This window comes from Panulirus ornatus, chromosome 53 (assembly GCF_036320965.1).
Source record: "Panulirus ornatus isolate Po-2019 chromosome 53, ASM3632096v1, whole genome shotgun sequence".
In the NCBI taxonomy this organism is placed as follows: domain Eukaryota; kingdom Metazoa; phylum Arthropoda; class Malacostraca; order Decapoda; family Palinuridae; genus Panulirus; species Panulirus ornatus.
Genome location: NC_092276.1, coordinates 18,317,380 through 18,334,614, shown reverse-complemented (window position 1 = coordinate 18,334,614; position 17,235 = coordinate 18,317,380). Strand labels below are relative to the sequence as shown.

At 50.1% G+C, this 17,235-nt stretch overlaps 1 protein-coding gene across 3 annotated transcripts in view; it reads left to right on the top strand.

Annotated features, from left to right (window-relative positions):
- LOC139765283 (uncharacterized) overlaps nucleotides 1–6,504 on the top strand; it is an 82,553-nt gene extending 76,049 nt beyond the window's left edge. Inside the window, exon 7 of one of the 3 annotated variants that reach the window (XM_071692653.1) lies at nucleotides 1,412–6,504. In XM_071692653.1, coding sequence (XP_071548754.1) covers nucleotides 1,412–6,062 — 4,651 coding nt within the window. In that variant the 3' untranslated portion in view covers nucleotides 6,063–6,504. The remainder of the gene's footprint in view (nucleotides 1–1,411) is intronic. The other 2 variants (XM_071692655.1, XM_071692654.1) reach the window with 2 other exon arrangements.
- Nucleotides 6,505–17,235: the final 10,731 nt, after the last annotated feature.

Below are 17,235 nucleotides of genomic sequence, written 5' to 3'. Positions count from 1 at the left end.
AGCCACACACACACACACACACACAGCACACACACACGACCAGGCCAGCCACACACACACACACGACCAGGCCAGCCACACACACACACACGACCAGGCCAGCCACACACACACACACGACCAGGCCAGCCACACACACACACACGACCAGGCCAGCCACACACACACACACGACCAGGCCAGCCACACACACACACACACACACGACCAGGCCAGCCACACACACACACACGACCAGGCCAGCCACACACACACACGACCAGGCCAGCCACACACACACACACGACCAGGCCAGCCACACACACACACACACACACACACACACACACACACACGACCAGGCCAGCCACACACACACACACGACCAGGCCAGCCACACACACACACACGACCAGGCCAGCCACACACACACACACGACCAGGCCAGCCACACACACACACACACGACCAGGCCAGCCACACACACACACACGACCAGGCCAGCCACACACACACACACGACCAGGCCAGCCACACACACACACGACCAGGCCAGCCACACACACACACACGACCAGGCCAGCCACACACACACACACACGAGCAGGCCAGCCACACACACCACAACGACCAGGCCAGCACACCAGCCACCACACACACACACACGACCAGGCCCAGCCACACACACACACACGACCAGGCCAGCCACACACACACACAGCAGCACACAACACACAACACACATCGACCAGGCCAGCCACACACACACACACGAACCAAGGCCAGCCACACACACACACACACACACACACACGACCAGGCAGCCACACACACACACACGACCAGGCCAGCCACACACACACACGACCAGGCCAGCCACACACACACACACGACCAGGCCAGCCACACACACACACACACACACACACACACACACACACACACGACCAGGCCAGCCACACACACACACACGACCAGGCCAGCCACACACACACACACACGACCAGGCCAGCCACACACACACACGACCAGGCCAGCCACACACACACACACACACAGCCACCACACACACACACGACCAGGCCAGCCCCACACACACACACCCTCCTGGAGCCAGCCAGTAGTTAGCATAGCGTAACCTAACCATTCATAGCAGAGGAAAGAGCAGCAGGCAGTCACCCGCACCCAGCCCTAGCTGCATCTAGGACCAGTCAGGGGCTGAGGGATCCCTGACCAGCCCCGGGACCTGGTGGCCACAACCATTACCTGCACCACATCAGCCAACCACTCATTACCCTACGATAATTACCTGTCATAATCACCCATGTCATGTCATGTCATCCTGTTTACTATGAATCATATATGACGTCATCCCGTCATGTCACAGGAGGTCGTGACCCCCCGCCACTAACCTGGCTCTTACCTCCCACAGGGTCGGTCTCTTCAGAAGGAACTCCCGGGAGAGCTCTGGCAGCAGGTCCTCCAGCCCATCACGCCGCTCCACCAGTCCCTCCCCATCACCCAACAGTCCTGGAAGCTCCCCCGTGTCTCCCCGTCGCGGCTGCCCCACCTCTCCCTCCCCGCTCAGCCGCCACAGTGGCAGCAGCTCCCCACAGCTCACGCCCCCACAGCCCTCATCGCCACAGAACAGCAAAAGACGCAGCTCATCTCCCCTGCGGTCGCCAAGACACAGCACTTCACCCCTCGCCTCACCCAAGCGTAGCACCTCACCCACCAGCCCCAACCGGGGCACCTCGCCAGTAAGATCGCAGAATTCCTCCCCAGTTAACACCCCCGTGTACGGTTCCTCCCCAGCAGCCTCCCCAAAGCACACTTACGCTTCCCTAACTACGCCCAGGCACACCTACACCTCCCCTCCCGGATCACCAAAGCGATGCGCCTCGCCGGTCCTCACCCAGAACCATAGCACGTCACCATACTCGTCCCCCAAACGCTCAATCTCCGCCCCCAACTCCCCCCAACGCTCAATGAACCGGTCATCTCACTCCGTCAAGGGTATGTTCCGTCACTCCTCCTTGTGGCAACAACACTCGTCCGTCAGAAACGATTTGGAGAACAGGTCCGCGAAACACATCCTGGGTGTGCTGAGTGTTGACAACAACAGAGATTCCCAGGACAACCACAGAGAACACAGGGTGTCAGACGAGAGAACACCCCAGCAACATTTAAAATCGGATGACGACACGAGAGCCATGAGCCATGAGAGTACACCCAGCAGCGCCTCGCATCTGTCCAAGCAGTCCTCGCTGCCCAACTGTCCGTCACAAGAACATTCTGCGTCACATCAACACATACAGAGACAAGCGTCACTCCCACCACAACCCAGCCAGTACTCCCACCCGTGCCACCCGAGCGTCCTGGGATCTTACCTTCAGATATACAGGCAATCCTCCCTCCCTGAGGAGGAGTCTGAGGACTCCCTCCGCCACTCCTCCTCAGTGACCACGTCGGACCAGCAGCTGTACAGGTGGATCACCCGCCCGTCGCAACCACCACAACCACTGCCTTGCCCTTATGACGCACTCTTCAGGAAAGCATCCTTGCAAGAATCCAGATACAAACACAAACCTCAAGCACAAAAAACAAACACATTAGATTCCGACACAAACGTTGAGAACCACAACATGAGAAACTCAACCAATAAAAACGAAGAAAACCAACACAGTCGACAGACGAGACGGTCGCCCGATAAAACCACTCCATCAGGTAAGCCATTGTCGAGGCAGGTCTCTCTACCAGAGTCGTCCAGTGTGACCAGGTCTCCCCAGCACCCACCTCCGCCCAGCCAGCCACCGCCAGCCATCCAACCTGGCCACAAGATGCCGCTGCAGGACTCCACAAACACCAAAGCGACGCAGGAAGGCCTGGCTCTCCTGCAACAACGGCCAACTGTTCCCCAGCAAGATAGTTCCCTCGGCGCTTCACACGGACGTACGCCACCGCCACTGCCTCCAAACAAACCCAAATACACACCCTCCAAGTCGAAGGCAACTTCACATGCAATGCAAAGAAGTTATTCTTCTGAAGAAAGTAAACGCGACTTCCTGAGATGCGACAGTGAAACACAAGACCTCCACACTTGTGGAGAACCACAGTCCTGGGTCACGGGAGACGAACCCGACACACACCAGCAAGAGGTCGACCTTGAACCGAAGGAACACACCGACAGTCTACCTGCAGGAAAAGAAAATAAGATAGGCGTAGGGTCCTCCTTGAAACAGGACCATAAACCAGAGTCCCCCTTGAAACAGGATCATAAACCAGGGTCCTCCTTGAAACAGGACCATAAACCAGGGTCCTCCTTGAAACAGGACCATAAATCAGGGTCCCCCTTGAAACAGGATCATAAACCAGGGTCCTCCTTGAAACAGGACCATAAACCAGGGTCCTCCTTGAAACAGGACCATAAACCAGAGTCCCCCTTGAAACAGGATCATAAACCAGGGTCCTCCTTGAAACAGGACCATAAATCAGGGTCCCCTTCGAAACAGGACCATAAACCAGGGAACCTGAAAGAGAACCGTAGACCTGAATCCCCATTAAAGCAAGACTTTAAGCCAGAATCCCCCGTCAAGCAGGACCACAAGCCAGGGTCGCCCTTGAAGCAGGACCACAAGCCAGGGTCGCCCTTGAAGCAGGACCACAAGCCAGGGTCGCCCTTGAAGCAGGACCACAAGCCAGGGTCGCCCTTGAAGCAGGACCACAAGCCAGGGTCGCCCTTGAAGCAGGACCACAAGCCAGGGTCGCCCTTGAAGCAGGACTACAGACCAGGATCACCCCTGAAGAAGGACCACAGGCCAGGGTCGCCCTTGATGCAGGACCACAGACCAGGGTCGCCCTTGAAACAAGGCCATAAGCCAGATTCCCCCTTGAAACAGTGCCATACACCAGCATCACACTTCAGTGAGGACCACAAGCCAGATTCCTCTTTGATAAAAGAAAACGGACTTGTCTCCCTTACAAAAATGTCCTCATTGTCCGATCCCGATCACCAACAGCCAGCTCCACCAGCCTGTCCCGGACCACCAACACCACCATCACACTCCACCAGCACCTCCTCAACCAGAGCAGGTCTTCCCCAGCGCCCCCAGTGCAGACCCCCTTGTCCCCCGCGCAGACATCCGCCCGCAGACCCGCACCCCCAGCCAGTGCAGCCTTCGTCCAGCTCACACCTTCAGCAGGAACCCAATACCACAGCCACAGTACAAAGACAGCGTCCCACACCGCCAGTTCCAAAGCAGCAGCAACCGAGGCCTTCAACAGCAGTACAACAACCAATCTCAACACAGCAACAACCAGACACACCATTACCAGAAGTACAACATGAACCAGCCACAACCTCACCACCAGTGCAGCAGCAGCAACCACACAACACCACAACCACAACAACAACACACCAAACAACCAATCCCTCAGCGCCTGTACAGCATCAACCAACCAGACCCTCAACGCCTGTAAAGCATCAACCAACCAGACCCTCAACGCCTGTACAGCATCAACCAACCAGACCCTCAACGCCTGTACAGCATCAACCAACCAGACCCTCTACGCCTGTACAGCATCAACCAACCAGACCCTCAACGCCTGTACAGCATCAACCAACCAGACCCTCTACGCCTGTACAGCATCAACCAACCAGACCCTCAACGCCTGTACAGCATCAACCAACCAGACCCTCTACGCCTGTACAGCATCAACCAACCAGACCCTCTACGCCTGTACAGCATCAACCAAACAAGCCCTCAACACCCATTCAGCACCAGCCCCGCTCCAGCCCTGCACTGCCACACTCCCCGAGGCCCTGCCCCCTTGACCCTTACCTTCAGGGCTTGCCCCACCAGCAGTCGTGCCCTCCTTGCTTGCCCATACAACCTATAACCACTTCACATAACCACACTCTCTCCACCTGTCCCTTTAAACCCTCCTCCAACTCCGCGACTCACAAACCTCCAAGTTCTACTCCTCCAAATCCCTCACATTCTACTCCTCCCAAACCCTCAAGTTCTACTCCTCCAAATCCCTCACATTCTACTCCTCCCAAACCCTCAAGTTCTACTCCTCCAAAACCCTCAAAATCTTTGCCTGCAAAACCCTCAAGTTCTACTTCTCCAAAACCCTTAGGCTCTGCGTCTCCAAAACCCTCAAGTTCTACTCCTCCAAAACCCTCAAGTTCTGTGCCTGCAAAACCCTCAAGTTCTACTCCTCCAAAACCCTCAACTTCTACTCCTCCAAAACCCTCAGGTTCTGCGCCTCCAAAACCCACGAATTCTGAGTCTCCAAAACCCTCAAGTTGTGCGCCTCTAAAGTCCTCAAGTTCTGTTCCTCCAGAATCTGAAAGCTCTGCTCCTCCAAAAACCCTAAGTTCTGCTCCTCCAAAACCCTCAAGTTCTGCTCCTTCAGAACGTCCAAGCTCTGCTTCTCCAAAACCTCCAAGTTCTGCACCTCCAAATTCCTCAAGTTCTGCTTCTCCAACACCTTCAAGTTCTGCCTCTCCAAAACCTCCAAGTTCTGGTTCTCCAAAACCTCGAAGTTCTGCCTCTCCAACACCTCCAAGTTCTGCCTCTCCAAAACCTCCAAGTTCTGCCTCTCCAAAAGTTATGGATAAATGTTGTTCTTCTCTTCTTACGCAGGAGGTTGGGAGGTGGACGTCATCACCAGTGGATGGTCGGCTGGCCAGACCCAGCCCCAGCCCCCAGCCCCCAGGTGTCTCCCCCTCACACCACCTGACCGTCCCAGGTGACTCCCAGCCTCACCTACAACACAAGCACAGTCCACAGAAAACGGGAAATTGTTCCGTGTCCAGGAACTCCAAGGTCAACCACGACAGGGTTGGTAAGGCAGGTCACAAGTCCAAGGTCACTACGGCCGACAGAACCAGGTCAACTGAACTTAAGAAACAAGAGAAAAGCTTCGAGGAATTTCACGAACTGTTCAAGAAATGTTCTGTTAAGAACATCCCTCAGGCAGCCAGTCCAACCCAGTCCGAGTCTGCAGGTCCAGCCATGACTCACACACAGAACATAGCCACCTCCAGAGGGAGCAGACCTCCCCTACCACAGTAGCCACCAGCCCCGGGCCATGGTGAACGTCGCCTGCAGCGCCTCCCACAGCAGGGCGTCTGTACATGACAGATGGCACGTCTCCATGATGTCTCAGCGGCACTGTGCCACCTCACAAGGCCACTGTGAGCTGTGACTTCCCTCCCCAGCCAGTCAGGTCAGCCGACAACCATGTCATGTATACACCATGTTCACTGAATGACCCTCGTCTCTTGGTGAAGACGTGGGGTGACGACCATTGTGAAGGTTGCCTGAAGCCATCCCCTGACTCCCCCAGCCTCACACCTGACCTCACTTCCCCCAGCCTCACACCTGACCTCACTTCCCCCAGCCTCACACCTGACCTCACTTCCCCCAGCCTCACACCTGACCTCACTTCCCCCAGCCTCACACCTGACCTCACTTCCCCCAGCCTCACACCTGACCTCACTTCCCCCAGCCTCACACCTGACCTCACTCCCCCCAGCCTCACACCTGACCTCACTTCCCCCAGCCTCACACCTGACCTCACTTCCCCCAGCCTCACACCTGACCTCACTTCCCCCAGCCTCACACCTGACCTCACTTCCCCCAGCCTCACACCTGACCTCACTTCCCCCAGCCTCACCCTGACCTCACTTCCCCCAGCCTCACACCTGACCTCACTTCCCTCAGCCTCATCCTGACCTCACTTCCCCCAGCCTCACACCTGACCTCACTCCCCCCAGCCTCACACCTGACCTCACTTCCCCCAGCCTCACACCTGACCTCACTTCCCCCAGCCTCACACCTGACCTCACTTTCCCCAGCCTCACACCTGACCTCACTTCCCCCAGCCTCACACCTGACCTCACTTCCCCCAGCCTCACACCTGACCTCACTTCCCCCAGCCTCACACCTGACCTCACTTCCCCCAGCCTCACACCTGACCTCACTTCCCCCAGCCTCACACCTGACCTCACTTCCCCCAGCCTCACACCTGACCTCACTTCCCTCAGCCTCATCCTGACCTCACTTCCCCCAGCCTCACACCTGACCTCACTTCCCCCAGCCTGACACCTGACCTCACTTCCCCCATCCTCACACCTGACCTCACTTCCCCCAGCCTCACACCTGACCTCACTTCCCCCAGCCTCACACCTGACCTCACTTCCCCAAGCCTCACCCTGACCTCACTTCCCCCAGCCTCACACCTGACCTCACTTCCCCCAGCCTCACACCTGACCTCACTTCCCTCAGCCTCACCCTGACCTCACTTCCCCCAGTCTCACCCACTTCCGCTTTCTTTGGCCACGTACCTGAAAGCGACACACGTCCTTAACCCAGGTTAACGTTGCCACAGTTCCTCCCGCCCTAACCTCAGGTTTGGTCTTCCGGGTCACTCCTCCCGCCACACGTCCTTACCATCCGGCTGAGGCTTCGTGTCCTGGCTGCTGGGGGGGGCCAAGCTTCCTCAAGCTTCCAGCAACGATCAGTTAACAGTAGTCAATATGAAGGGTCTGTTGACAAATCTGCTGCGCGTCTGTTCCTCTTACTGTTCAAACAAGGCAACAACAGAACTGTTGTTATCTCTGTTTCTCGGAGATCAACGGGAAACTTTAACACGGATCAAGTGGAGCCCTTAGTGGTTTCCATGTTCACCAGGTGGCGACCACACCTTCAGCAGCTGCACACACAGGGGACGACCCTGGTGCTAACCCCGGCCCTGGCCACTCACCCTGGGGGCCAGCAGCATCAGAACGACCCTGGCAACCATCGTCCACATGATACAACTGCGTAATTTAGTGATAATGACAGTGACAGTGACAGTGATTATGACGACAGTGATTATGACGACAGTTCACTGTAAGAGACTTGTGAGTGAGGCGCAAGACGTGAGAGCCACGCGTCCCTCAGCCCTGATGAACTATACCAGTGTGGAAGAAACACAGTACACAGAGGCACAAGTGTTTCAGCAACATACAGACTCAGTAACCGTGAAACATGGTGTCATGAGAGAGTCTTTCTCTTGGCATAATATAAGCACACACACACACGCGCTCCTCCTGCCCACCCCAGTGGTGGAGGTGGCACTATAGTTGCATGACACAGTAGCACGGTATGTAGTAATAATCTATATTTAGATTATGAAAAAGGAATCACTCAATGTAATTGCTGAGTCAGAACCCACTGGACCTTGTCTGACCTAGTCCAGGACACATTGGACCTGGTGAGATCCAGGCCAGGACACGTCGGACCTGGTCTGATATAAGCCAACACTCACTGGACCCATGTCCTGTGTTTACCTAAAACCTCTTAACTTTAGGAACTTGGCTCGAGGTGGACCTTGAACAACCCACTCAGTCGCCTCGAGGTTGACCTTGAGCAAGTCACTTCGGCCGAGCCAAGCCCATTCGTTCGTCCTTGGTAACGAATGTCACCGGCGTCTGCAACCAAGACCACGGCAGAACCTGCCCCTGTGTCTAGCTCCTGGGTCTATCAGGCCAGCACTGGTGTCCGACAGTGTCCGGGTGGAACACGAAAGACTTGGACTAGTTTTAACACATTTACCGCATAATCAGTAACTTGTGATATGCTCTTGTATAGCGAGGGCACTCCTCTCCTCTTACAGGAGTGACTAGGGACCTTGGATTCGGTAGAGCCAACGAAATGTAACATTAGAGAAACATTAAGAACATGCTTAAGTAAGATGTAGAACCACTGTACCTTAGCTGTGGTAGACACAGTATTACTCGTACCTCCAGCTTATGTGTCGTGTGGTAGCTGCTGCTGTGGCTTGAGCCTAGCCTCCCGTTTGCTGTAGACGACCACCTCCACGACCACACCTACCGTGAGGCGTCCTCGTGAACCACTTAGTAACCACCACAACCATACATCCATCCACCCATCACCAGTGTACCAGCACCACAACCACAACCATACATCCATCCATCCATCACCAGTGTACCAGCATTAGCCACCACCACAACCATACATCCATCCACCCATCACCAGTGTACCAGCACCACAACCACAACCATACATCCATCCACCCATCACCAGTGTACCAGCATTAGCCACCACCACAACCATACATCCATCCACCCATCACCAGTGTACCAGCATTAGCCACCACCACCACCACACATCCATCCACCCATCACCAGTGTACCAGCATTAGCCACTACCACCACCACACATCCATCCACCCATCACCAGTGTACCAGCATTAGCCACTACCACCACCACACATCCATCCACCCATCACCAGTGTACCAGCATTAGCCACCACCACCACCACAACCATACATCCATCCACCCATCACCAGTGTACCAGCATTAGCCACCACCACCACCACAACCATACATCCATCCACCCATCACCAGTGTACCAGCATTAGCCACCACCACCACCACACATCCATCCACCCATCACCAGTGTACCAGCATTAGCCACTACCACCACCACACATCCATCCACCCATCACCAGTGTACCAGCATTAGCCACCACCACCACCACAACCATACATCCATCCACCCATCACCAGTGTACCAGCGTTACCCACCACCACAACCATACATCCATCCACCCATCACAAGTGCCCCAGCGTTACCCACCACCACACATCCATCCACCCATCACCAGTGTACCAGCATTAGCCACCACCACAACCATACATCCATCCACCCATCACCAGTGTACCAGCATTACCTACCATCAAAACCACCACAACTCATATATCAGTCAGCTTTGATGGTTCCACCACCCTTGCATATCATGCAGTTAACAACCCATAACTACGCATTATCAGCCAGTGCTGACGACCCCATTACTCACTTTATTCGTGTTCATGATTCCATCACCACCTGTCATCAATCAGCAGTAATTACACCATAACCACCCTTTTGTCATTCAAGGGTCATGACCCTTGACATAACAACCCCATTTCCACTCATTACCCGTTCATGTCAACGGACCCCATGATCACCCATGTGTCACCCACATACACCCCCTCACTCTGTTTCAAGTTTCAGCTGTGATAGACGTTAGATAAACTGTTTATTTTTGTAGTAAACTGTAGGGGAGTAGATGTGGATGTTTAGTTTCCTTCCATCGGCTGTTTAGCTTTGTTACATTTCTACCCGTGTCACAGATAGCTCGGAAATTAAACGTGGCGAAGATTGTGCCACATTAAGTTAACTGGATGCACAGCAACCAGGGCTTCGCTTGGTAGTATTGCTTGGGGCGATGCATCATGCAACAGGAATATAGTCCAGCAGCTTGCATGGCTCCCACCGCAGTACTGACCTTCCTCAGATGATAATCAACCCCCAAGGCTTGCTTCAGTCTGTGTTGACCGTGTTATTGCTTGTTAACCTCCCCCAGTCACCGCTCACAACCATACTGTACTGTACTGTCCTCCTGCCCAGAAACATTCAAATATGCACAAATCAATGTCGTGTTTTCATGAAGCAAGTTTACGAAACACTTCTAATGTAAGTTACTGAGAAGGTCATTCTCAATATCTTAAATGGAAACATAAGATTTTTGTGTTTGTAGTGTTACTATAACATAGCGAAACTAAAGCCTTCTGCAATGTAAACCGTTACATACAAGTACCTAAATATGTTGCACTTCTTGCATATATATATATATATATATATATATATATATATATATATATATATATATATATATATATATAAGGAATAGACATGTTAGACATGCGTGAAAATCGCAGTTGCATAATAACGGAAAACAACCGTACTGAACATGTGTACTAGCCATCGTTCTGAAACAAACTTATTCATCTTCAAAGTCTAAACTGTTAACAAAATATTAACAAATACGAGTGCAGTAAATGTATTGATAAATCCAAAAGCCACTAACTTGGTTAAAGGGAGAGGTCTACTGCATGTCATGGTCTACTAAAACATGAGTTAAAACTGTAGTTAAGACAAAATCAATTAAATTCTATAAAATAGTATTAGAAAATGAACTGAAAAAAATATTACATAAAACGTCTACCAATATAAGACAACCAACTCCCATCGTACATAAGTCTTACTAGATGTATATCATAACAGGAAATAAACCTGTTAGCGTCCTCATGTGAACCTCCATCATTAGCATCACTTGTCAGCCTCATATGACCCTGTGAAGCGCTTGTTAGCGTCCTCATGTGAACCTCCATCATTAATTTCCTTGTTAGCGACCTCGTGTGAACCTGTCAAATTAGAATCACTTGTTAGCGTCCTCGTGTAAACCTAAATCATTAGTTACTTGTTAGCGTCCTTATGTGAACCCGCTTCATTAGAATCACTTGTTAGTCATGTGAACCTGAATCATTAGAATCCCTTGTTAGCGTCATGAGAACCTGTATCATTAGAGTCCCTTGTTAGCGTCATGAGAACCCGCTTCACTAGAATCCCTTGTTACCGTCATGAGAACCTGTATCATTAGAATCACTTGTTAGCGTCATGAGAACCTGAATCACTAGAATCCCTTGTTAGCGTCCTCGTGTGAACCTGTATCATCATTAGCCTCACTTACGGGAATAATATCATCAGCGCATGACGCCATGGACGCCCTGTCCCGGGCCAGAAGCCATGTGGGAGCAGGAGCTGAGGGCGAGCACTTACATACGCAGGGGGAGAATCCCTCTGTGTTTACCTGTCAAGTAACGTTTGTTTGTAAACAACTGGTTCGTTGGTTCTGTTGGCCTTATACTGGTAGGTTCATTATGGCCATAAACAACGTCATGAAACGATTTTTGACATAATACAAACATCCTTCAGAGACCTATTTCTTACACCCCGTTTTCTCTACTTTTCTAAATGTCTTTTGCAAATTAAACATCTGGTGGGAATTAGCAATGAGAATTGGTCCTTCGTTGACAGAATTGAACGTTTTATGTCATTTCTTAATAATTTTTTTGAAATGTTATACAACTTGTTTTAACTCATATATCAGTAGATTACATAATACATTTCAGGTTATCTCTGAACCAAACTATTTATATAAGTCGTATTTGAAAAAAAAAACATGGTAGTAGGTTTCCCCATGACCTTATCTCATTTAGTTATATACATTCTAACTTCCCTGTCTATATCAGTTTTGTCTATAGACTTATTATATTGACTTATTTACGTATCATTTTAATTCCTTGTCTATATTTATCGTACAAGTCACTGCTTTCGCATCAGCTGATATTTTGTTTACTTTCCTGGCTTGGAAGAACAGCTGATTGTCTCCAAACATGGCTCATTAAACATGTTCTCAGTCACTCTGGTCTTTCTCTTTATTATCATATATATATATATATATATATATATATATATATATATATATATATATATATATATATATATATATATATATATATATTAGGTGTAAAGCATAACTTGCAATATTTTCAATGTCTTTGGAATAGAAGACAAATGTATTCAGTGTTATGTGTGCGTTTCCATACACTTACCCATACATGAGGTTGAGGTAGCTGATCTCCACAGACACAACCACACAGGCCAACACTCCACCAGCCACAGGGCCAACCCTCCACCAGTCACAACCACACGGGCCAACCTTCCACCATTCACAACTACACGGGCCAACCCTCCATCATTCGCAACCACATTAGCTAACCCTCCACCACTCACAACCACACTAGCTAACCCTCCACCAGTCAGTTCAAAGTCCTGCCCCTCCTAACCTTTGATTAAACCCTACTAGGTAAACATGTGTATTTTTAGTCAGGTTTCCCGCCAGTCTCCGTTGTTATGTCCTGTTGTGATTGACGTGTGCATCACAGGCATTGTGACATGACAGGTATGTATGACATGTAGCAGCATGAGCAGCCCTGTGTTACAGTATAGCCACCATCAGCAGTTTTGTGCTATACTCGGCCTTAGTAGCAGAGTTGTGCTAGACTCGGCCATCACTAGCGGTGTTGTGCTAGACTCGGCCATCACTAGCGGTGTTGTGCTAGACTCGGCCATCACTGGCGGTGTTGTGCTAGACTCGGCCATCACTAGCGGTGTTGTGCTAGACTCGGCCATCACTAGCGGTGTTGTGCTAGACTCGGCCATCACTAGCGGTGTTGTGCTAGACTCGGCCATCACTAGCGGTGTTGTGCTAGACTCGGCCATCACTAGCGGTGTGTGCTAGACTCGGCCATCACTAGCGGTGTTGTGCTAGATTCGGCCATCACTAGCGGTGTTGTGCTAGACTCGGCCATCACTAGCAGTTATGTGCTAGGCTCGGCAAGGAAGCGAATCATTAAGGAAAACTTGTATACAAATATATAACCCAAATGAATCTTTCACAGTGGTTTAGTAATAATATCTTGTGATACGTTAATATTCCAAAACTTGTTTAAGGACCGCTAGAAAAGTTATTTATGAACAGGTTTATGTCCCTGTTTACCTAGCGTTGGGAGGTGGCCTCTACCTGACCTAGGTGTACCGTCCGGTGTATAGGGCGTAGCCTCGCCCTCTGTACCCCATAATGATCATGTATTTCCTGCACGCTGGCAACTATGACACTGTTCCTCCGGTGGAAACTCTGTTCTCATGCAAGTACTCAGACCTGAGCTGGGCAGACCTAAGCTTCACCTCGCTACAGCTTCTGTACCAGTGGTGGTGGATGGGGACTTAACGTAGTCAAGTGATCTACTGCATCACCTCATTCAGCCACCCGCTACATGGCTCCTCCTCCACACATAATGAAGCTCTTCAAGTTTTTCTTCCATATCCAAAACTTTCAAAAGCCATTTTCTTTTTTCTCCCTCATTCCAACTTCAAACATCTTGGCCAGCACAAGAAAATCCCATGTTGCAAATCTAAGACTTCTGTTTACTTCAACATTCCTCTGTCTATTTCAACATTCTTCTGTCTGTATCCTTCTCTCTACTGCAACATTCTTCAATATATTCAATATACTTCAACATTCTTCCCTCTACATCCTTCTACCTGCAACATTCTTCTATATACTTCAACATTCTCCTATCTACGTTAACATCTACCTACAGCAACATTCTTCACTCTACTTCAACATTCTTCTATATACCTGAGCATACTTCTGTTTACTTCAACATTCTACAATCAATTTCTACATTCTTCTGTTTACTTCACCATTCTTCTATTCATTTCAACATTGTTCCATCTACTCCATTCAACATCCTTCTATATACTTTAACATTTTCCTTGTTGTTGTTGTTGTTGTTCAGTAGGAGAGAGATCAGCTGCCACTACCATACCTTCCTGGTCCGAGTTATACACTGGAAGATGTCCTTCATTATTTACACTCAACATTTTCACAAGCCAACATTGATTATCGTCATTGTGTAAGGGTATCTTTATACTCCGTCTCTTTCCTAATCCAACATTGTCTTTCCTCACAAGATTCTTGTTGAGAGAAAGATAAAGTTTGATCATCTCTTCCATAGGTCGAGTGTTGGCTGCCTGATCTGTGTGTGTGTGTGTGTGTGTGTGTGTGTGTGTGTGTGTGTGTGTGTGTGTGTGTGTGTCATAATGTTGGGTGGAAGGTTTCCTGCAGTGTGAGGTTCCCTGGCGGCAGATTTTCTCTCCCCATCCCAATCTAATGTGATTACCCGGCAGTTCTCAGGTCTGAGCCTCCCCCACACTGTCACACACACACACACACACACACACACACACACACACACACACACATTCCTGTTCTCCTTGTTAAGAGCTCACGGTGATACAGCTGCGTCACACACTAACCCTCCTTCAGGCCACAGAAGAGCGAGGGCGGGTCCCACGCTGTGTGACGTGCTGGTGGTAAACACAAACATGTTCAGGTCTGTAACTCTGACACTTTCTGGGAACCTGTCATGGCGGAGTCATTATTTTTTGTCTCGTTGTTTTCTGAGATCATTACGACGGTGAAATGAGCGTCGTGTGTACACCGCGGGGACATAATCATGAGACATCCATCCTTCATCCTCTGTCACGACGGCAGGAGAGACTAACAAATATGTTGAGACCATAGTATGGTCAGCTTTGTATCATGTAAGTTAGCTTTACATTGCTCTGGGATAGTTGTATGAGTTGTGTATTACCTCGTCTGTGTTGCTAGTGATATATAGAGATTAGGATACAAAGATTGACGTATCTTGAGACACTGTGTTAACTCTGGTCTTACATATCAGTATAGGGAATGATGCATCTTGTGGTCTGTGTTAACCATTGTCACACATATCATTAACTGTTATGTACCGACTAAATTGTCTTCTTCTCACATTGCCAAATTCCTTCATAACTACAGCACTTACTTCACCAGATGACCCCACGCTCCCTCGTGATTTCTCAAGGTAGACACTAGTACGACCCTTGGGTCGTTTGTCGTCCTCAAGGGTTTAGCTGGTTCTGGCTAATTAATTGCTCTATTATTAGGATTGAAAGTAAATAGACATATCCTTCCTGTGTTCTGTGGAGGGAATTACCTCCAGCTACAAACGAAATTGATAAATTACAGACAGAATAAAGATGACTGTTTTTGGTTATAGTTCAAACTGTTCTGACGATGTGTTAGTTAATATTTCCATTGTTACTGATATGCAATACCACTTGTAAGGCGAGAGGCGCCATAGGGAAGACCCAGGTACTACTGACGAGTGTTAGGATCAATATTACTGAGTAGCCTGAATGTTCATACCTGTATTACGTACAATAGAAACGGTCCAAGAATTTGTAACATCTGGCGTCACCAAGACACGTCCCATAGTCCGTAACACTTGGCGTCACCAAGACACGTCCCATAGTCCTACGTAACACTTGGCGTCACCAAGACACGTCCCATAGTCCTACGTAACACGGCGTCACCAACAAACCTGGTCTTGGTCCCTAACATGTGACTCTAGCGGGATATGACTGGCGAAGTCTTGACAACAAAGCTCCAGGGGACACACTCGCGTAGTTCACGTTGTTCATCCTCTGTCTTAGTCGTTGGGATTCTCGAGGGAAATTGATAATAAGTCAATTAGAGAGACTGTTGTTAGACGTGGCCAGTGGAGCTCAGTCACATGTGTGGCGAGGTATGACTTCAGTTGAATCAGCCAACTGAGAGTCTCTGGTCCCTCACACACACCCAGACCAACTTGTACTTCTTGTTTAACGTCTTTCATCGAAACCATTGCCTTGGATAGTTGAAATTATTATTGTCAACTACTTTTTTAAGTTGTTATGATTAGGATGACTGAGCTGGTTTCAGTCGAGCCAGGACGTGTATAGAACAAGGTTTTGTGAGGGAGGTTAAGACTGGTGAAGCTTGCCCACTCCACCCACCTTGCCAGCCAGCAGTAACCTCCTCTAACGACACTGACCAGCCAGCCTCTCAGTCAACAACCAAGCACAGCTGATCAGCCAATCATTCAGCAGATCCTCAGCCTCTGCTGATCAGCCAATCATTCAGCAGATCCTCAGCCTCTGCTGGTCAGCCAACCAATCCGCCAGTCCTCATCATCTGCTGATTCGATGGGCGGTTCCCTCGCGAGGAGGGTGACGGCCTAGCGACGCAGCAGGAGTCCTGCAGGTGCAGGAGGGCTGTGGCCGCCCATCCTCCGGCAGAGTCGACCTCGAAGGCAACTCCGTGTGACCACGATCCTTCCGCAGAGATGACCTCCCGACGTGTTCAGTACAGGACTTAGATAAAGTGACCGAGCCAGTGTTATCATACTGTTCAAAAAATAATATCTATAATGTTTGTTATGAGTTTTGGACGAGTGCATTAAACTGATTCAGCTTTTGTTGAAGACCATTGTCCACATCTTTGGGTTTTAGAAAAATGAATAATGATTATTATGTGCTTATAAATTGACGATAAGCAGTGTTGATATATTTCATGTGGTTTGAGTTCCTGACACAAATGTTAGCTTCCTTGAGGAGTGTGATGTGTGGCCGTAGGTCAGGGACCCCCTGCTCCATACACATCTTAGTCCCTAAACCTGCTAGTTCCTACTTCCGCTGGTCCATACACCTGTGGTCCATACGCCTGTTGCTCCCTACACTTGCTGGCCCATACGCCTGCTGGTCCATACGCCTGCTGTTCCTACACCTGCTGGTCCATACACCTACTGGATCCTACTCCCGCTGGTCCATACACCTGCTGGTTCCCACACCTGGTTCATACGCCTGTTATTCCCCACACCTGCTGATCCATACACCTGATCCCCAAACCTGCTGGTTCATACG